The 20,983-nt window shown below is 37.5% G+C and overlaps 4 protein-coding genes across 5 annotated transcripts; all 4 read left to right on the top strand.

Moving 5' to 3' along the window:
- The first annotated feature begins 964 nt into the window (after positions 1-964).
- LOC111456675 (glucomannan 4-beta-mannosyltransferase 9-like) lies at positions 965-7,054 on the top strand. The gene is made up of 9 exons (XM_023098650.1): positions 965-1,287; positions 2,499-2,597; positions 3,105-3,357; positions 3,485-3,595; positions 3,685-3,821; positions 4,843-4,956; positions 5,047-5,246; positions 6,224-6,418; positions 6,706-7,054. The coding sequence occupies exons 1-9, from the start codon at positions 1,000-1,002 to the stop codon at positions 6,866-6,868; spliced, it is 1,560 nt and encodes a 519-aa protein (XP_022954418.1). The 5' UTR covers positions 965-999; the 3' UTR covers positions 6,869-7,054.
- Positions 7,055-8,163: 1,109 nt separating this feature from the next.
- LOC111463361 (cyclin-dependent kinase C-1-like) lies at positions 8,164-13,681 on the top strand. 2 transcript variants are annotated; one of them, XM_023107281.1, is made up of 13 exons: positions 8,164-8,605; positions 8,714-8,863; positions 9,796-9,877; positions 10,174-10,264; positions 10,354-10,383; positions 10,551-10,660; positions 10,753-10,825; positions 10,915-11,035; positions 11,216-11,333; positions 12,161-12,300; positions 12,396-12,453; positions 12,733-12,803; positions 12,880-13,681. In XM_023107281.1, the coding sequence occupies exons 2-13, from the start codon at positions 8,754-8,756 to the stop codon at positions 13,430-13,432; spliced, it is 1,557 nt and encodes a 518-aa protein (XP_022963049.1). In that variant the 5' UTR covers positions 8,164-8,605; positions 8,714-8,753; the 3' UTR covers positions 13,433-13,681. The 2 variants fall into 2 exon arrangements, with proteins under 2 accessions (XP_022963049.1, XP_022963041.1); XM_023107273.1 differs by having other exon boundaries at positions 8,711-8,863.
- Positions 13,682-14,521: 840 nt separating this feature from the next.
- Positions 14,522-17,265, top strand: LOC111430401 (uncharacterized RNA-binding protein C1827.05c-like). The gene is made up of 8 exons (XM_023066629.1): positions 14,522-14,745; positions 14,880-14,994; positions 15,090-15,145; positions 15,609-15,656; positions 15,747-15,844; positions 15,971-16,040; positions 16,119-16,229; positions 16,937-17,265. Exons 1-8 carry the CDS (start codon positions 14,656-14,658, stop codon positions 16,985-16,987), a joined length of 639 nt encoding a protein of 212 aa, XP_022922397.1. The 5' UTR covers positions 14,522-14,655; the 3' UTR covers positions 16,988-17,265.
- Positions 17,266-19,216: 1,951 nt separating this feature from the next.
- On the top strand, positions 19,217-20,925 carry LOC111430393 (cytochrome P450 77A3-like). The gene has a single exon (XM_023066619.1). It carries the CDS (start codon positions 19,317-19,319, stop codon positions 20,850-20,852), a length of 1,536 nt encoding a protein of 511 aa, XP_022922387.1. The 5' UTR covers positions 19,217-19,316; the 3' UTR covers positions 20,853-20,925.
- The last annotated feature ends 58 nt before the right edge of the window (positions 20,926-20,983 follow it).

The following is a 20,983-nucleotide window of genomic DNA, read 5'->3' as shown; positions in this document are numbered from 1 at the left end:
TTAGGAATCATGCATTTTTTAAAAAAAAAAAAAAAAAAAAAAACATTGATTGATTGTGAAGTTCTGATTGGACATTCAAGTGGTTTTATGATTGAAAATCATTTAATCTCTATTAATCGGAGTGATTAGATAGTCTCTTTCGTGAGTTATAAAGAGATTTTCGATCCGTTCGTAAGTTTAAGTGTACAGACATTCGATTGAAATCGAGAAGTTATCATCCACGTTACGTTTAAGATTAGTCATTTGAAACGAATCATACACCGAGAAAATCTCGGACTACGTTTAGGGTTTAGATGGATAATACCCAGATCGTGAAATCCCACATCGGTCGGAGAGGAGAACGAAACATTCCATATAAGGTGAAAATCTCTCCCTAATAGACGTATTTTAAAACCACGAGACTAATAGTGGTACGTAACGGGTTAAAACGGACAATATCTGTAAGAATTTTTCTCTCTCTTCAAAGAGAGAAAGGATGCTATGAGCTCTCTCTTGTTATTGTTCCCCGATCATCGAAGTGCGACCAAACTACAGACAATAATTCTTCTAAGACTAGGAACTCGAACACCCTTGTTACTGTTGTGCAGCATTCTCTTGAGTTTGTAGAGTCGGGTTTTTCGTTTTTCCACAAACGGAGGAGCCAACTCCACTAGACACGCAACCCGAACATATGGAAGAAAATGGTGTTTTCACAACCCTACGATATTTATACGCACGAGTATCACTGACACTAAATACACTTAAAACCAAACCCAAATCCAAATTCTAAATCCGGACCCAAATCATTCTACTTCTCTCTCTAAAAACAAGAGAGAGAAGAAGAACAAAAGCCCACAAATCCATTTTCCCCACAAACAAAAGCAAACATTCTGACACTCTTTGTTTTTTGAGTAACCCACAAGCAAAAACCACTTCAAAAACACACTGTTCTTCTCCTTCTTCTTCTTCTTCTTCTTTAAAACCTTCAAGTTCTTGGGCTGTTCTTCAAAGGCTTCATCAATGGCGGAAGGGCTGCTGATCACTTCCCAAATGGGTCTCTTTTGGCACCAAACCACTGCCCCTTTGATTGCACCATTTTTGAAGCTCTCTGTGGCTGCCTGTTTGGCCATGTCCTTAATGCTCTTCTTTGAAAGAGTTTATATGGGCATTGTCATTCTCTTTGTTAAGCTCTTTAGAAAAAAACCCCACAAAACTTACAAGTGGGAGCCCATTAAAGATGATCTTGAGCTTGCCCATTTTGCTTATCCCATGGTTTTGGTTCAAATTCCTATGTACAATGAGCGAGAGGTGAAAAAGATTATAAATTTTTCGATCGTTTTTAGTTCATCGAGAACTTACCGGTAGTTTGGATTAGAAGATTCGAACTCTAAATCTCTGGGTCGATGATATATAGTTTAATTAGTTGAGCTATGATCGTGTTGTCGTTTTAGGAATTGGGTTTCGTGGTCATGTTAAAAAGTTTTTTGATTCAGTGAAGCGTTTTCTTTGGTGGGTTGTTTTTGTAGTTCATGAGTAAGCATGAGTGGGTTGGAAGATTTGAACTCTAAATCTCTTGTTCGATGATATATAGTTTAACTAGTTGAGCTATGCTCGTGTTGTCGTTTTAGGAATTGGGTTTCGTGGTCATGTTAGAAAGTTTTTTGATTCAGTGAAGCGTTTTCTTTGGTGGGTTGTTTTTGTAGTTCACGAGTAAGCATGAGTGGGTTGGAAGATTTGAACTCTAAATCTCTTGTTCGATGATATATAGTTTAACTGAGTAAGCATGAGTGGGTTGGAAGATTTGAACTCTAAATCTCTTGTTCGATGATATATAGTTTAACTAGTTGAGCTATGCTCGTGTTGTCGTTTTAGGAATTGGGTTTCGTGGTCAATGATATATAGTTTAACTAGTTGAGCTATGCTCGTGTTGTCGTTTTAGGAATTGGGTTTCGTGGTCATGTTAGAAAGTTTTTTGATTCAGTGAAGCGTTTTCTTTGGTGGGTTGTTTTTGTAGTTCATGAGTAAGCATGAAAAGTTTTTTGATTCAGTGAAGCGTTTTCTTTGGTGGGTTGTTTTTGTAGTTCATGAGTAAGCATGAGTGGGTTGGAAGATTTGAACTCTAAATCTCTTGTTCGGTTGTTTTTGTAGTTCATGAGTAAGCATGAGTGGGTTGGAAGATTTGAACTCTAAATCTCTTGTTCGATGATATATAGTTTAACTAGTTGAGCTATGCTCGTGTTGTCGTTTTAGGAATTGGGTTTCATGGTCATGTTAGAAAGTTTTTTGATTCAGTGAAGCGTTTTCTTTGGTGGGTTGTTTTTGTAGTTCACGAGTAAGCACGAGTGGGTTGGAAGATTTGAACTCTAAATCTCTTGATCGATGATATATAGTTTAACTAATTGAGTTATGCTCATATTGTCATTTTACGAATTGGGTTTCGTGGTCATGTCATAAAGTTTTTAGATTCAGTGAAGCGTTTTTTTTATGGGTTGTTTTAACGATGTGAGCTTTTGCAACAGGTTTATCAATTATCAATCGGAGCAGCGTGTGGACTTTCGTGGCCATCTAATAGAATCATAATTCAAGTTCTCGATGATTCTACCGATTCTTCTATCAAGGTTTAGTCTATTTAAAACAATCCATCGCACGAAATTTACGTAGTTCCTATTATATATTATTGAATAATAAAATTATAAGTTCGGGTTCTAATTGATTAACCATATGATTAGAGTCAAAATCTTAATTATTATTAGAATCATTTTTGGAAAGGCAAATATTTTTTAATTGGTTTAATTATTATTTAAATTCCAAATTAGGGTTTACGCCACCAATTACAACAAAAGGTAAAAAGCAGATGAGATTTATGAAAGCGAATTAACAACATTCACAAAACTAACCTAAATGAACATTTTTCTGAAGCTGAAAAGCATAATCTCTCCAAACAAGATTGATTCCTTCTTCTTCTTTCTCAACCCATTTTTTACGATCGAAAGAAAATTGGAAGAACTTCTCGTTGCGAAATTTTCCATCGAAATCAGCGACGAACACAAATTTGGGCTGAAACCCATTTTTCTTTTGCGGATTTCCGATGTGGGTTTGTGAAATTTTGCACCAAAAATCAACAGGATCTGGTGGAATTAGAGTGCAAAAGATGGGCAAGCAAAGGGATAAACATAAAGTATGAGATTAGAGACAACAGAAATGGGTATAAAGCAGGGGCGCTAAAAGAGGGAATGAAGCACAACTACGTTAAACTCTGCGATTATGTTGCTATTTTCGATGCCGATTTCCAACCTGATCCTGATTTTCTTTGGCGCACCATTCCATTTCTCACGAACAATCCCGAAATCGCTCTTGTTCAAGCTCGCTGGAAGTTCGGTAAGCGTTCTTAAGTACTCGATTTCGTGTAAATTTTCTGAAACTTGAACTATTTAGAGGCCGATCTGATGAAGAAACTAGTTTAGATTTGATGACTTTGAAGTTGATTTTGTTGGGATTGTTATAGTGAACTCTGATGAATGTTTGATGACGAGAATGCAAGAGATGTCATTAGATTACCATTTCAAAGTGGAGCAAGAAGTTGGTTCTGCTACTCATGCATTTTTTGGGTTCAATGGTGAGCTGTGATTATAAGACATTGTTAATGGCTTTGATCTATGCATGTTTTGAGCACTGAACTTACTGAAAACGATGGAGTTCTGGCAGGCACAGCAGGTGTTTGGAGAATTGCCGCACTGAACGAGGCTGGTGGATGGAAGGATCGGACGACTGTTGAAGATATGGATTTGGCTGTTCGAGCTAGCCTCAAAGGCTGGAAGTTCGTCTATGTTGGCGATCTTAAGGTAGTTCTACTTCGTTTTTCGTTTTCGATATCGGTTATCGTGTGGCTCGCTCTGTGTATTATGCTTGTGGTTCATCTCTGCTAGTTCTTGCGAGGCATCATTTACATCAAGGCCTCTTCTAGGTGAGAATAAGATGTTAAATAGTTGAGTTTTTGCTTGGGAGTTCGAATCTAAGGACCTTGATCGTTCTTGAATAGGATTTGTTCTATACGTTCTATAGTTATGTCCTCGAGTTCTAAGGAGATAAGAACCTAAGTCGAAAGAAAAACGACCTTAATTTTACAAGACCTGTTACTAGAAGGAAGTGGAAAAGGTGTGTTGAGAGTTTGGAAGCATGAAAGATATCAAGAATGTTTATTTTTTTCGAACCGTATCCCTCGTGTAACAGCTCAAGCCCCCTGCTAGCAGATATTGTCATCTCTGGGTTTTCCCTTTTGGGCTTCCCCTCAAAGTTTTTAAAACACGTATGCTATAGAGAGGTCTGTATACCCTTATAAGGGATGTTTCGTTCTTCTCCCCCATCGATGTGGGATCTCACATATAGAGAATCAATAGCCTCCGTTGGTTTCTTATCCCACAACGACCATTTTCTCTTCACTCGTTTAGATCTCATTCTCGGTTTGATAAAGGAGCTATTCACTCAACAAAGAACCGTCCACCTCGTGGTGATGTCTCTGAGGTTGACTCCGACGTAAGTTTAAGCAGTGTCGAATGGTCATTCAACTAGTAGATAACAATATGAAGGTTGACGTTCTTAAAGATCCTTTTTTTTTTCAAGATTTTGATTTATGATTTCGAGATTGTGGGTAGAAGACTCCTCCTCCTATTCTTTCATTCACACCGACCATATTTGCTCTGTTGATAGTCGAATCTTTCCTAGCCTCTTCCTGTTATCCCCTGCTCGTTTTCGGGTTAGGGCCCAGGCACCCTTCTCCTCTCCTCCTTACCCCTTAGTCGTTCTTTTTTATTTGGTTTTGCTTTTAGACAAAGTTCTTGGTTCTTCAAATGTTAGCTCTTTCAGGTGAAGAACGAGTTGCCGAGTACCTTCAAAGCCTATCGATATCAGCAACACCGATGGTCTTGCGGTCCGGCTAACCTTTTCAAAAAGATGGTTATTGAAATCATGAAGAACAAGGCATGGTTTTAGTAGTCCTTTGATATGTTGATTCCATTGGGGTTGTATTTTCTTCATGCTTCTCACCATTAGCTTTCTATGTGCTTGCAGAAAGTCTCCATGTGGAAGAAGCTTTACCTGATCTATAGCTTCTTCTTTGTTCGGAAGATCGTTGCCCACATCGTCACGTTTGTCTTTTATTGTGTTGTTTTGCCTGCTACGGTCTTGGTTCCTGAAGTGTCGGTGCCGAGATGGGGTGCCATTTATATTCCTTCGACGATCACACTCCTTAACGCCGTTGGAACTCCGAGGTCGTGTTCTTACCTTCTTGTTTTTTTTAATGTCGGAATTGTGAACTTTCAGCCTATCTTCGTTGGTTCGAAATCAAGAGGGAAAGAAATAACATTTTCCTCGAGTTTTTTGGAATGAAAAAGATGAAAAGTGAGTATAGCATTATGCTGATCCTGTAACAGCCCAAGCTCACCGCTAGTAGATATTGTCCTCTTTAGGCTTTCCCTTTCGAGCTTCCCCTCAAGGTTTTTAAAACACGATTGCTAGGAAGAGGTTTCCACACCCTTATGAAGAATGCTTCGCTCCCCTCTCCTTCGGGGCCTAGCATTCTTGCTGACACTCGTTCCTCTCTCCAATCAATGTGGGATCTCACAATCCACCCCTCCTCCCCTTTAGGGCCCAGTGTCCTCGTTGGCACATCGCCCGGTATCTGACTCTGATACCATTTGTAACAACCCAAGCCCACCGCTAGTAGATATTGTCTTTTTTGGGCTTTTTCTATCGGGCTTCCCCTCAAGGTAGAGTTTTCCAACCCTTATAAAGAATGTTTCGTTCCCCTCTCCAATCGATGTGGAATCTCACAATCCACCCCCTTCCAGGCCCAGCGTCCTTGCTAACACTCGTTTCTCTCTCCAATTGATATGGGATCTCACAATCCACCCCCTTTCGGGGCCCAGCGTCCTCGTTGACACACCGCCCGGTGTCTGGCTCTAATATCATCTGTAACAGCCCAAGGCCACCGCTAGCAAATATTGTTCTTTTTGGGCTATTCCTTTCGGGCTTCCCCTCGAGGTTTTTAAAATGCGCTTGCTAGAGAGAGGTTTCCACACCCTTATAAAGAATTCTTAGTTCCCCTCTCCGATCAACGTGGGATCTCACAAAAAGTTTGCACTTTGATTCTAATTTCATAACCAGAAGTTCAAACATTTCACCTCAAGTTGATGAATATGAAATACACTACACTAATACGGTTTTGACTGATAATCTTACATTACAGATCATTCCACCTGATCATTTTCTGGATTCTCTTCGAGAACGTCATGTCACTACACCGAACGAAGGCAACATTCATCGGTCTATTCGAAGCAGGGAGAGTAAACGAATGGGTCGTCACCGAGAAACTAGGGGATGCGCTAAAGACTAAACCGGGTTCCAAAGCTCCACGAAAACCTCGTCTTAGGATTGGGGAAAGGTAAAGGTTTATGCATATGCATCTCCCATTCAAATTATGTCAAACATAATCTCCACTTCATGAATGACATACCAATATCACACTAAACTAGAGTTCTCATTCACATGCATTCCTAGCCATAAGAAACATATTGTTTCATTAGTTTGTAGGAGTCATCGACATTGTCGATTTCTAAGAACTATGGATACCGAGCAATCGAAACACGCCGAGATACATTACCGACATAGTTACTTCAAGTTGCTAGATTTCTAGACTTAACCTTCTTGTTTCTGATTGTGGATGAACAGACTCCATGTTCTTGAGCTTTGTGTTGGAGCCTACCTCTTCTTCTGCGGCTGCTACGATCTGAACTTCGGAAAGAATCAATACTTCATCTACCTCTTCCTACAATCATTCGCATTCTTCATCGCCGGGGTCGGCTACGTTGGTACTCTGGTTCCCAACTCTTAGCAGACTCGTATGCTCGACCTCGCTCGATTATTTATACACACATCGCTTCCCAAGACAAAGGGTTTGGAAGAAAGAATCATGTAGGGGAGTTTTTCCTGTTCTTAACTTATTATTACATATATTTTTTTGGAGGAAGAGCTTTACTTCTTTTCAGTTTGGTATAATAAAAAGCTGGTGATTTCTGAAGGAGAGTGTTCATTGAGAGTTGTTGAAGAACTTAACAATAAGAGCTTACAGCAAAAATCTGTTGAATTGTATTACTCTAAATGAAAAGGAAACAAACAAGATTTAAGAACCCGGGTTGAGTTCGAAGTTTTAGATATTTTGGCTCGAGACGAATGGGAGAGTTTCCACCATTCTCGAGATGAAGTTTCTACGATATATTTGGCATTTCAGATAAAGTTTTAGCTGTATATCTGAATTGATTTCAGGTCTTCGCTGATTCAATTATTCGTTTAGAGTTTCGAAACTATAATTGATTTTTTCCAAGATTTTTTTTTAAATTTTAGTATGAAACGACCATCTTAGGTTAAATTATCGTTTAATTTCTAGATTTGTTTGCTAAATTTAATTTTTGGTTTTTCAAAATTAAAAAATATTTAATGGATCTTTAAATTTTTAATTTTGTATTGCTGTCGAAAATATATTTTTAATTTATCTATTAGATATAAAATTGATTTTCGTGTTTAAACCAAAAATTTATTTATTTTACCTAATATATCTGTAAATTTTTTAAAATATTGAAGTAAAATAAATTTCAGATATTTATTAAATATTTTTTAATTTCGAAAACCAAATAGATAAAAACTATAAGGGATAAACTTATAATACCAAACTTATAATTATATTGGCAATTTTAGAGATATTTAACCAAAATAAAAGAAATTTTAGGTGAAAAGACCATTTTGGCCCTATACATTTAATTTTCTAATTTTAATCTCTATATTTTGAATAAATGGTATTTATAATTAATTATTATTTTTCTTTAAAAAAACAGGTTTTCTTTTACTCATTTTAAAAAACATATTTTTACTCGAATGGAAATTATTATTATTATTTAATTACTTTCGTAAAAATTAATTTTAAATGACTAATTTTAAAAATTATTAGAAGTATGGAACTAAAATTTAGTAAAATTCAAAATAAAAGATAAAAAGCGTATTTTCACCCGAAGGTTATCTCAAATTCTTCACAGATCGGTTCGGCAAATCGATTCGACGGTTCATTTACGAGTTTCGAACCCGGTTCAAGACAAAGTCAAAGACAAACCTCTCAAAACGCATCGTTTAATCTCATCCGTAGGAAAACCGGAAATCCCAAGTCTTCGACCAATCCGTTGCCGCGTCTCTCTGATTCCGCCGCCCCCAACTCCACCACTTCTCTCTCCGACTCCGATTTCTTCCTCTTTCACCTCAGTTTTCTCTAAGCCGAAAACTCCGATTCTTTCTCCGATCTCCGCTGCACCGTCACGCCACCTCTGATTGCTTACTTGTCTCCCATCTCCTTCTCTGTCGCTGCCGTCGCCTGCGCGCCTCCATATCTCCCGCTCTGCTGCAACCTCAGACCGTCATTCCTAGGGTTCCCAACAGAGCGCGAATATTTGGTTCCAAGGCTGCCGTAGGGCTTGACTCTCCTCACTCATCTACATTCTGCTGCGTACGGAATTGGTTCATATTATCTCTAATCTTGTAGCTCTCCGGCTACTCCTCTCACTCGTAACCCTAATTCTCAATTCAGGTGATTTCTCTTTTCTTTTCTTCATAAAATTTTGCTTGAAGTTCTCCTCTTTAAATTTGTCGGTCTTTATGTTACATTCGGATGGCTGATTATTCGATCTCGCAGTAGTGTCTTCAGGGAAAGGAGATTACGCGTGCAAGGGAAGGCTATGGCTTTAACAGCCCCAGGGCAGCTCAATGTTAACGAGTCCCCTTCGTGGGGATCTAGAGGTGTCGACTGCTTCGAAAAACTGGAGCAGATTGGTGAAGGCACTTATGGGTCTGCTATTCGTGCCTATACCTTTCCCTGCCTTATTTTAATTATCCGCTGCGGTAGTTATTGTTTGTTGGGAATCTTTCTTTGCTGTTAATTTCGCTATTGTCCTCCTTCGTTATTCGATAACATATTGCTGTATCGTTTTTTCGATGAAAAATAGATGAATTTATTGATACGTTCCTCTATGCTTAACGTGGATGGGAATTTAAGGGGAATCCGTGTGTACCAGAATTTGAGTTATCAAATGAAAATGAAATCGAGCTCGAGCTTATAGCATCTGTTTTTCTTGGAGTCCCATGTCAATTTTTCTGCCTTCCACATTAATTGCATTTTCAATGAATTATTGCTTGATCGAAGTAGATGAGAAGAATGCTCGTCCGGGAAAGATACTGTTGTGTCATTTGATCTAAAATACTTCACATCATTCTGTTTATGTATTCTGGTGTCTTATTAACATCTATTTCTTAGATGAAAAACTATAAAATGTTAAGATAGTAATAGATGTGTAATGGCAACGAACTGATAACGTTAAGGAGCACCTCTACTTAGCACTGAAAGCATGGTCAAACTAATTAAAAGAAAAGTAGTTTCTTTCCATCAATGAGCTGAGATCACATGGACAACCAAAAACCAATGGTAATGTTGTTACTTATGGTCCCCTATTCATGCCCACTTCCATTATTATTTTAGGCATAGCTCATGTTCATGGAGTACTGCAATTTTCACTAAGGTGTCTCCTCACTTTTGATATGATTTATATGCATGTTTCTGACTGTAGTGTTCATGGTTATATGGGAACTTCCCTTTGAATAAATTATTTTAATCACTTTGCTGCTCAAGGTTGATGATATTTTATTTCTCTTTGGTTGTTGAATGTCCATTTTGTCGCTATAATGTATGGAGTAATTTGTACCTACGTGCTTTTGTGCTTGCAGTCAAGTTTACATGGCCAGAGAATTGAGAACAGGTGAAATAGTTGCACTCAAGAAAATACGAATGGATAATGAGAGGGAGGGGGTATGTTTCTCTTTCACTAAGATCTTTTCACCATCTGGCTTACTTCGGTAGTTTATATTTGTTTGTAAGATTGTAGTTTTCTCTGCCATTATATGAGAAGACCAGAGTTGCCAGTGCTGGTTTTAGACTTGAAATTTCAAAAGTTTGTATGATAGCTTACATTTAAGTTGGATTCTTAATATGCTCTGTTACAATACAACGCTACCCACCATGGAAAATAAACCATTGGTTTTATACCTCGATTTAAGCTAGAAGCTTGTTCTGTGATTTAACATTCAATTCATTTGTCCATGTAGTTCCCTATTACTGCCATTCGAGAAATCAAAATTCTAAAGAAGCTTCACCATGAAAATGTAATCAAATTGAAAGAGATTGTGACATCTCCAGGTACGTTTTTAACATTACATCTGCTTTGTTGTGACTGTTGTTTTTGCCCCATTTTCTACAATTTTGTAAGTCCCCGTATGTTTGTGCAGGTCCTGAGAAGGATGAACAAGGGAAGCCAGGCATGTTCTCTGTCTTCATTTGAAGCATTAGCCTTCAATGCCTTATAATTGTTCTTTTCATTTGAGTAGAATTTAGTTGCATCAGTGCAAGCTTTCCTTTTTTAAAATTGTAGTATAGAATGCATGGAATGAGTTTTTCTTATTGGATGGATCGCCTAGATGTGCAGATGGTAACAAGTACAAGGGTGGCATCTACATGGTTTTCGAGTACATGGACCATGATTTGACAGGTCTTGCTGATCGTCCAGGGATGAGGTTTTCAGTTCCCCAAATCAAGGTATTTTCTAAAAAAGGATGTTTATGCCCTTTTTATTGTTCAATAGCTCTTTTGGTGTATGAGAATAATGGTGGCATCTCTTTTCGAGACAGTGCTACATGAGGCAGCTTCTCACAGGGCTTCACTATTGTCATGTAAATCAAGTATTGCATAGGGATATAAAAGGTAACTAAAAAGTAATTATTCATGTGTATCCCTTCTTTCTTATTCCTTTTTTTGCTGCATAGTTTATTGTTTTAATGTTTGTGCTGCAGGCTCAAATCTGCTTATTGACAATGAAGGAAATCTGAAGCTTGCAGATTTTGGGCTTGCCCGATCATTTTCTAATGATATCAATGCAAATCTAACAAATCGTGTCATTACCTTATGGTATAGGTATATTGCTCTGCCAATCAAGAATGTTCGAATTTAGTTTGCATAAAATTTCTTGTTGTGTCATTTACAGTTCTCCAGATTTTTTCGTATGTATGTAACTCTTCATTCAATTACTAGAAGTGTGAACTGAAAATAAAAGGATCTTGATTGCTCATAGCTTTGATCATCATCAATTTACAGACCTCCTGAATTGCTTCTTGGATCGACAAAATATGGTCCAGCTGTAGACATGTGGTCTGTTGGTTGTATTTTTGCAGAGCTTCTACATGGGAAGCCAATATTCCCTGGCAAGGACGAGGTAGGGGCTTTTCTGTGTAACTTTTATGCTTGGATAAGAAATGTGATGCAACATTGTTTTAAGATGCTAAATTTTATGGTTTAGGTAAATAATCAGCTCTATTATATATACACCAGGTTCAAACAGTCGTATTGTAGTCGTTTGTCATGACTTATCCTTCTATATTGGGCAATAGTAATCTTCAATTGACCAGATTTGCAATCTTTTTTATTTTAATTTTTAATTTTAATGTATCTATGGTCCTCTGTTTTCATTAATTTATGTGGTGCCTGAATCATACGCCTTAGTTGTAATTTCCTAATAAATTTGTAATTTCCCAATGATTAAATTCCTGAATGCTGAACTCTGCGGCTCAAAAAGAAGATAAAGAAGCATTTTCATCCTCCGAATTCAATCACGTAATGCTCGAATAGATACCTTATTACCACTTCAAGGGTGGATGATTTGATCTCCACTTTACAATTGTTGAACTAAAAAAAATTATTTATTGGTCTTTTTGCCTGCACTTATAGTTGTTAGTATGCATCAAGTAAATTTTAGTTAGATCAGAGATATCTATACTATCAAATATAATAATCATTTAGGACTTTTTATTTTTATTTTTGTCAAAATTAATTTGTTTCTTGATTTTATGTTTGTTGAACATGAGCATTAAGTTGTGAGAACTTCGTGCGTTGCAACAATTCTCTGCTGCCCTGTTTTTCCCTGGTCAGAAATGTGAATATCTTGTTTATCAGTGCACGTTGAAATATGTTGCGTCTAAAACAAATATATTAGCTTTGAAAGCCTTTTACTGTGAGTTTGTTTAAACGGGCATCCTTTTGTAGCCGGAACAATTAAATAAGATCTTTGAGCTATGTGGCGCTCCGGATGAAGTCAATTGGCCCGGGGTTTCTAAAATCCCATGGTACAACAATTTCAAGCCCACAAGGCCGATGAAGAGACGTCTTAGAGAAGTTTTCAGGCAGTAAGTTAAACTAGTGCTTTACCTTTTCTTACTGCACTGTAGTTCATATAATCAACCTAACAAGCCTTTTACTGTGATATTTTCGCCGTTCGTAGTTTTGATCGTCATGCTTTAGAGCTGTTGGAGAAGATGCTCACTCTTGATCCTTCTCAGGTATTCACTTAGATCTATTGATTAGTTTTTTTTCTAGATATTGACCACCTTCATCTCAATATAATTTTAGGGTAAATCATAAATGCAAAACTTGCTATTACAATTTAGTATGATGTCTAGCACCGTCCCGATGGTCACGTGCTTGGGCTTTGGGGGTGTAGGGTGGGATCAGCTTGGCAACTGCTGCCAGTAGGGATGTTTACCGGGACGGGAATGGGGAGTATTTTTTTCTTAATTTGCATTCGGACTCTTAACACTTCTTTTTCACTATAAATATAGAGGATATCTGCTAAGGATGCTCTAGATGCGGAGTATTTTTGGACAGACCCATTGCCTTGTGACCCTAAGAGGTAAACATTTATTTAATGTCGCATCATTTCCATTGAATTTGCAATGTATTTCTAAGAATCTTCCATCCATATCCAGTTTGCCAAAGTACGAATCATCACACGAGTTCCAGACGAAGAAGAAGCGTCAGCAGCAACGACAACATGAAGAAACTGCAAAGAGACAGAAGTTGCAACACCAGCAGCATTCACGCCTCCCACCTATACAGCAGTCGGGACAAGCTCATGCACAGATGCGACCAGTACCTAACCAACCCCTTCATGGTTCTCAACCCCCCGTTGCTGCAGGGCCTAGCCATCATTTTGGTGGGAAGCCTCGTGGACCCCCAGGTCCTGGTAGGTATCCCTCTGGTGGAAATCCTCCTTCTGGATACAACCACCCAAGTCGTGGTGGTCAAAGTGGGGGTTCTTATGGCAATGCACAATACGCTCAAGGACGAGGTGCACCATATGGTTCTGGTAATATGTCTGGTGCTGGTCCTCGAGGCGGAGCTGGAGCCGGTGGTGGTGGTTATGGCGCGGGAGCTCCAAATTACCCACAGAATGGTCCATATGCTGGTAGTTCTGGTACTGGGCGTGGCTCCAATGTAATGGGCGGAAACCGAAACCAACAATATGGATGGCAACAATGACGAAATACGATCGTAACGCGCATTTTCAGAGTAAGCTTTAGAAGAGATTGTTATAGTAATACATAGTAGGTTATATTAGGAGTATTATAAATGGGTGTGCTATGCTGTTGACTTGAGCTAGGTGATTTATGTGCAAAGCAAGAATGAGCATTATCCTATCCCACTTGTCTGTCTGCTGTAAACGTTCCCAACTTAACTGATCTATCAGGAATGAAGCACTTTGCATCTTCAAAGTTCTTGAAATTTGATTATCTATTGAATTTCTATACTATCAACAAGAACAACCTGGTGAATTACCTCCTCAAATGGGCATGAGTTTTAATTACAGGCATATTCATATTCAGATCCTCTTTCACCTTTCTTGTGTACCATGTTACACGCAATCAATGATAACTCGACTCCTTGATTGTGCAACGACTTGGTGGTTGTTTTCTGGTGTCACAACGATGAGTGTAATCGTTTATGTTAGAATTGAACTTTGACTTGGTTGAGCTAATCTTTTGAGCTCGAGGTCATTTCATCAAATTGTGTATTGGCTTATAAGGAGTTAGTTTTTTTTTTTTAGTATGAATGTCTTAGTACTTAAAAGAAACTATGCAATTGAAAAATTGAAAAATCGCCTCAGTTTCAACTGTTAGAGATAATCAAAGTTTAGGTTTTTCCTCTTCCTCATCCAATTCTCGACCGCTTTCTCATCTTAATATCAAGGAAGCCATCCATCTCTGAATGTTGCCTGGTACTGTTCACTTCTTGTCATTCTTGTAATCGTCACTTGTAATCTGCATCCCCTTGTGTAGTCATGAAAAAATGAGATTTCTCGAAGCAACTCCCAAGTTTTAGACCTAGGAGTTAACTTTCTCGGGAGCAACTCCCAAGTTTTAAATCTAGGAGTCAACTTTCTCGGGAACAACTCCCAAGTTTTAGACCTAGAAGTCAATTTTCTCATGAGCATTCCATACATATATCAAAATGGTAAAATGATTGAAAGAAAAAAATACTTTATTTTTCAGAAGGGGCATTTTGGGCAAAGAAAAAATATGGAGGGGCTAATTTGTCAATTTCCCAAATTTTCCCCTGACCTAAACCCTAATTCCCGTTTATTGTTTCAATCGTAAAGCTCTGAGACATTGTTCACTTTCCGCTTACAATTTGCTGTGTCTGCACCGAGAAGTTTGTGGCAGTTTAGGGAATTCTAGGGGTTGATTCCCTTTTGCTTGAATTCAATGGGGGCTAAGGCGAAGAAAGCTATGAAGAAGAAACTCAATAAGGCTACTTCTCTGTTATCCAACAAGAAGGAATCTGCCGATTTCTTGGTATGTATGTTCGTCGTACTGTTCATCAACCCCTTCGATTCGGATTTGGTTATTACATCTCTTAATCTCTCTAGGGTTTCATGCACTTATTCCTCTCTCTTGTCTCTGATTTTCTTATGCTCTCTGTTTTTAAGCCATTGGAGGGTGGTCCTGGGCGTAAGTTACCGGCACAAAAGCCATTGGAAAGTACTGCTACTGTTCTTTACATTGCTCGCATACCACATGGTTTCTTTGAGAAGGAGATGGAAGGTTTGGCAGCTCACATTTTACATTCAATGAATGAAGTATGAGTCTATTGTTATCTTGTCTGCTACGTACGTCTTAACCCCTACAGTTTTTTGCAGGGTTTTTCGGACAGTTTGGGAAAGTCAAACGATTAAGAATTGCACGGAATAAAAAAGTAAGTCTCTTATCTGCAAAGGGTTTTTCCATAAAGAAAATATGTTCATGGGAGAGTATTGCGTTACAATAATCGCTAGATTCTGTGCTTTGTGGCGGTTTGGATTGAGTTCAACAATATGATTTTTAGAGATGTGGAGTAGTCTTGATTGAGTTTGAGAGGTAGTTAGGTTTAATGCCTCTTTGTAGACATTGATCACTAGGCCTTATTGTAATTGTAGTCTTGGTTGATTTTGTTTGATTGGAATCCCTTTTTGTAGCTGTTTTGGGACGTTTGTTGGGCTTAGTTTTTTGTTTGCCCTTATACATTCTTTTATCTTTCTCAATGAAAGTTCGACTTCTTTGAAGAAAAAAAACACCAGATTTTACTGATAATCATAACTTCTTGACTTAATTTAACGTTCTTTTAAAGTATCTTCATCTTTGTTTTAATCTATTATGATATATACTTTTTCTGTATGCAGACTGGGAAGTCGAGGCATTTTGGCTACATTGAGTTCGATTCTCCAGAGGTGCTATTATCTATTTTGGGACGTTTGTGCAGATTGTTTTCTTAGTTTTAGTTTTTCATATTATCCAAAATTTGGATTTTGTGAGCACAGGTAGCAAAAATTGTAGCTGATTCTATGCATAACTATTTGTTGTACGAACACATTCTGAAAGTTCATCTAATTGCTCCCGAACATGTTCATCCCAAACTGTAAGTAATCGATTGCATTTCTGCTGCTAGAATTTTCTTCCACCATGTGTTGACAGACATGGTTGTTGAATATGTCAACCGACATTGTTTATTTTTCGCTCAATTGTTATCATGACATATTTACAGATGGAAAGGTTTTAACTATCGCCACATTCCCTTAAACTGGTCTGAACTTGAACGTAAAAAGCATAACAAGGTATCAACTATCAAGTTTGGAGAATTATCTTGTAATAAACAAACATATTTTTTTTACATATTTTTGGATAATTTTCAGGAAAGGACATTGGGTGAGCACAGGAAGTTGGTGGAGAGGATCTTGAAGCGGAATCAGGCTAGACAGAAGAGGATAAGAGCTGCTGGGATTGATTACGAGTGCCCAGAAATTGTAAGCATTTTCTTTTTCCTGAAATTATTAATATTGGTATCGATATTTAGCCCATTCCTCAGTTTTATTGGCTGATTTCTGCTTTGTGATTGAACAATTCCCATGCCATAAGAAACTTGGGGGCTTTTGCTGTGTTTTTCTTTTAAAAAAAACTAGAACTTCCGTTGAGATAAATTAACGAAAAAAATGGGTTTTAGAAAGGGGCAGTCCAAAAAGGAGCTAAACAAAACTAAACCTGAAAAAGAAAAGATGGCTCCAATCCTAAAGAATATGGCTAAGAGGATGATTCTCACGAACTCAGGAGCTCACATTGGTATTGTATTGTACAGCCTGTGTGAGCCACTTCACTTGTATTGCACCTCACTTTTCATGATTCCCATGTGAAAATGGTCTTATATAGACAATTTAAGGATATGATATTTAGGTAATCCTCTTCATCAATTCGTATATTTTCTATAGTTGAAGTGATGTTTAGTTTTATCAGAGTGCACTGCTAAACCTGTTTAGCTTCATGTGCTTGTGCATGCCTTGTTAGAACTTAGCAACATACGATGCCCCGTCCCCCTTCTCATGGAATCCGGTTGGTCACACCAAAATGTTTCTTGATTTGAGATTCAATGTCGGTATTTTAACGCCGAAATAGTGCAGGAAGGGGCTTCTTCCCTCCACCTCCATTTGTTTTTCTGCTGAATTTGGAAAATTTGCAGGTGGGTAGTGTCCAACCAACTCCCAAGAAGATCAAGTTTGACGAAGATTAGAAGGAGCATCGAGTTCATTAAAGCTATAATATTGTCACAATAGAGAGGAAGGATGGAAGAATGACGAGCCAGCCATTGCATCTTTCCAGTTTCTTATATGCTCTGGGAGGTAACCTTCTTGAATCTCCAAATTTTGATCTTTGAAATTTTGTGTTGAACCCTTTTGTTTCTAAGAAACAGGAACTGAAATAGTATATTGTAGTTAGTTATTAATCTCCATTAGTAATAAATGTATGCCTATAAATGATAATCTTTAAAGTAGTTTAGCCATTAAGACTTGACTCATTCAAAGTGCTTGCCATGCCATTATGAACCCAACGGTTTGATGTGATATAACCTTTTAGTTTTTGAAAATTCTGTTTATATATAAATTGAAATAGAAATTTAAGAAAAATAAGTGGGCCATGATTTAGTTAAATGCAAAGTGGGTTCATAAAATTAGTCACGGTGTTTGAAGCAATAAAGTAAGTGGTGGTTTTCTTTCATTTTCTTCTTAATTCAACGGCAACCCTCTTCTTATAATTGGTGACATAAACGTCAAATCCATGTAACAATTCTATTACATAATAAGATTCTTCCAAGTTTAGGTATTTTAGAGGGCTATTCTCCATGTTTGGACTACGCTATGGTTCGTTTGGTTTGATCCTTGGTTTTCTAGTGATACCGTTCTTCAACAATATAGTACGATCTTATTTTAAATGCTAATAGTACTCTACCCCATCCAAGTTGTCTGATTTTATTTAGTTCAACAGTATTTGGTGGTGGTCGGTTATTTTTACTAGTTTCGTGACATTTTTTATCTATGTGGTGTATGATCAAATAATATGATTTCTTGTCGTTCTAGTATTTGGTGGACCTCTCTTTTTTTAGACTTCTATATATATATATATCTATTATCTGTTAAAAAAAAAAAAAAAGAAATTAGGGATTAGGAGATAAATATATTAAAAATAGTAAATAGTAAAATAAATAAACAAAAAAGAAATTTATGTAATGGGGTTCCACAACTAGTTTGTAAATGAATGGAGTATTTAATTTTAGACAACTTCCCCCCAACCAACCCTTAAATCAACACTTTCCGCCCATTCTACTCCTTCAATTTAATTATTCCACTCTCATCTCAGTTTTAACATCCACCCAACCTCACTTTCCTCATCCTAACCGCTCTTTAAAATATTTATATATATATATATATATATATATATATGCTAGGAATTACGACTCTCCACAATGATATGATATTGTCCACTCTAAGTATAAACTCTCGTGGCTTTGCTTTGGGCTTCTTTAAAAAGTCTAAATTCATGATCATTCTCTAAATTAACCAACGTAGGACTCACTTCCAACAATCCTCAACAATATATATATCGACAAACTTTAATAGATGAAACAATGTGGGACTCCCAACAATCCTCAACTATATACATACTCCCAACAATCCTCAACCATATATATATATCGACACACTTTAATAGATGAAATTAGGAGATTAGGTTAAAAAGGGTGGACATTAATTATGGGCATATAACAAAGTGCCCTCAATTCACACGTTGCATTCCTCCTTTATCCTTGCATTGCTTTTAAAATATTAAATGCACAAAACAAGTCGACTAATTTTTAAAAAACAATTATTTCTATAAAAAAAAATACAAGTCAATAATATCTTTAAATTTCTATTAAAAAAATAATTATTTTTATTAAAAAATTATTATTTATAAACAAAATTATTAAAAATATTTGTGCATCTTTAATATTGATAAATTAAAATTTTTAAAAAAGTTATTATTGTTCCATATATAATATTCCTTTTCAATTTTAAGAATATTAACCATAAAAAGAAATTAATTTTTATTTTACAAAAGTTTAAGATAAAATATTTTTATTTTTTTTCAAAGTCCATGTATATATTTGAAATGTGATATTAATGGTAAGTATAATTTTTAAAATTAAAAAAATATTCAAATACATCTCAGAAGTTTTTTCAAAAAGTTTACAGATATTAAATTTTTTTTTTTTAAAGATTCTTTAGAAAATTTATAAGTATTTCTACAATAAAATATTAATGGTCTATATATATATATTATTTATTTTCTTTTAGTTTAATAATAATTTTAATTTTTTCAAAAAAAAAAAAAAAACTAAAAAGTAATATCAAACTTTTAAAATAAAAATACAAATACTTTTAAAAAAAATGGAAGACAATAATTACTAATAATAAAAATACCAAGAGTTGTGGGTTACCTTTATAAATTTCCCTCTGAAATTGCTTCTTCTATCCTTCTCCTTCTTCTTCTCCCTCTGTTGTAAACTTCCTTAGCCAAACTCAACAATGGCGTCGTCCTCTTTATCCGATCACTACCTCCAACTTTTCTTCTCACTTATGGCCTTCGCACTCTCTGTACTCATCTTCTTCCGCATCCAAAAACGTATCTCCAAGAAACGGCTCAACCTCCCGCCGGGACCCCGCGGATGGCCGGTCGTTGGAAACCTCTTCCAGGTCGCCCGCACCGGCAAGCATTTCTTCGAATACATCGAAGACTTTCGCCTGATTTACGGCCCAATCTTCACTCTCCAGTTGGGCTCTCGCACCATGATCATCTTGTCCGGCGCCGACCTCATCCATGAAGCCCTAATCAAGCGCGGCCCTGCCTTCGCCAGCCGTCCTGCTGAGAATCCAACCCGAATCGTCTTCAGCTGCAACAAATTCTCTGTCAATGCCGCCGTCTACGGCTCCCTCTGGCGCTCCCTCCGCCGAAACATGGTCGAGAATATGCTCTCTTCCAGCAGCTTGAAAGAATTTCACGACGTTAGAAAAAACGCCATTGATAATCTCGTTGAACGCATCCGAGCCGACGCTGCCGCCAACGGTGGTGTTGTTTGGGTGTTGAAGAATGCTAGATTCGCTGTGTTCTGTATTCTCTTGGCGATGTGCTTTGGATTAGAAATGGACGAGGAATCGGTTGAGAAAATGGATCAAGTTCTTAAAACCGTTCTGATCACCGTCGATCCGAGAATCGACGATTTTCTCCCGATTTTGAGGCCTTTCTTCTCCAAGCAGAGGAAACGCGCCATGGAAGTGAGAAAAGAGCAAATCGAATTTGTCGTACAGTTCATCAATCGAAGGAAAAAAGCACTTCAAAATCCAGGATCAGACATTAACGCAACTTCATTTTCATACCTCGATACGCTCTTCGATCTCAAGGTCGACGGCCGGGAATCATCCCCAACAGACGCCGAATTAGTCACTCTCTGCTCCGAATTCCTCAACGGCGGCACAGACACAACGGCCGCCGCAATCGAATGGGGAATCGCAGAGCTAATCACAAACCCTAACATCCAGAACAAACTACACGAAGAAATCAAACAAACAGTAGGCGACAGAAAAGTAGAGGAATCAGATGTGGAGAAATTGCCGTACCTTCAAGCCGTAGTGAAGGAATTACTGAGAAAACATCCGCCGACGTACTTCACGCTGACGCATTCGGTGACCGAGGCGACAAAACTCGGCGGATACGACATTCCAGTGGAAGCGAACGTGGAGGTTTATTTGGCGGGAATCAGCAAGGATCCGGAAGTGTGGAAGAATCCGGAGAAGTTCGATCCGGAGAGATTCACGTCCGGTGAAGACGATGCGGATATGACAGGAGTGAAAGGAGTGAAGATGATTCCGTTCGGAGTGGGAAGAAGGATTTGCCCTGGATTGGGAATGGCGACGATTCACGTTCATGTGATGCTAGCGAGATTGGTTCAGGAATTTGAATGGAGTTCGTATCCGCCGAAGAGTAAAATAGATTTCACGAAGAAGTATGAGTTCACTGTGGTGTTGAAGAACTCTCTCAGAGCCATTGCCACAAACAGAGCTTAGGGCATCCAACAAGATGAAGAAGAAGAAGAAGAAGAAGATATGCAATTTTAAACTTTAAATATTTAATTACCATTATTAGTTGCACTCTAACAAAAAAAAAAAAAAAAAAAAAAAAAAAAAAAAAAAAAAAA

This window comes from Cucurbita moschata, unplaced genomic scaffold (assembly GCF_002738365.1).
Source record: "Cucurbita moschata cultivar Rifu unplaced genomic scaffold, Cmos_1.0 Cmo_Scf00002, whole genome shotgun sequence".
In the NCBI taxonomy this organism is placed as follows: Eukaryota; Viridiplantae; Streptophyta; class Magnoliopsida; order Cucurbitales; family Cucurbitaceae; genus Cucurbita; species Cucurbita moschata.
Note: the sequence above shows the minus strand (reverse complement) of the source record. Positions and strands in the feature narration are given on the sequence as shown.

Bases quoted from the DNA above. Each gene is read 5' to 3' on its own strand.
- LOC111463361 (XM_023107281.1), top strand. From the start codon at position 8,754: ATGGCTTTAACAGCCCCAGGGCAGCTCAATGTTAACGAGTCCCCTTCG. The intron at 10,265-10,353 runs GTACGTTTTTAA...ATGTTTGTGCAG, and splicing joins AGAGATTGTGACATCTCCAG to GTCCTGAGAAGGATGAACAA. The intron at 12,301-12,395 runs GTAAGTTAAACT...CGCCGTTCGTAG, and splicing joins CTTAGAGAAGTTTTCAGGCA to TTTTGATCGTCATGCTTTAG.
- LOC111430401 (XM_023066629.1), top strand. From the start codon at position 14,656: ATGGGGGCTAAGGCGAAGAAAGCTATGAAGAAGAAACTCAATAAGGCT. The intron at 15,146-15,608 runs GTAAGTCTCTTA...TTCTGTATGCAG, and splicing joins GAATTGCACGGAATAAAAAA to ACTGGGAAGTCGAGGCATTT. The intron at 16,041-16,118 runs GTATCAACTATC...GATAATTTTCAG, and splicing joins AACGTAAAAAGCATAACAAG to GAAAGGACATTGGGTGAGCA.
- LOC111456675 (XM_023098650.1), top strand. From the start codon at position 1,000: ATGGCGGAAGGGCTGCTGATCACTTCCCAAATGGGTCTCTTTTGGCAC. The intron at 2,598-3,104 runs GTTTAGTCTATT...AAAAATCAACAG, and splicing joins CTACCGATTCTTCTATCAAG to GATCTGGTGGAATTAGAGTG. The intron at 3,822-4,842 runs GTAGTTCTACTT...TAGCTCTTTCAG, and splicing joins TCTATGTTGGCGATCTTAAG to GTGAAGAACGAGTTGCCGAG.
- LOC111430393 (XM_023066619.1), top strand. From the start codon at position 19,317: ATGGCGTCGTCCTCTTTATCCGATCACTACCTCCAACTTTTCTTCTCA.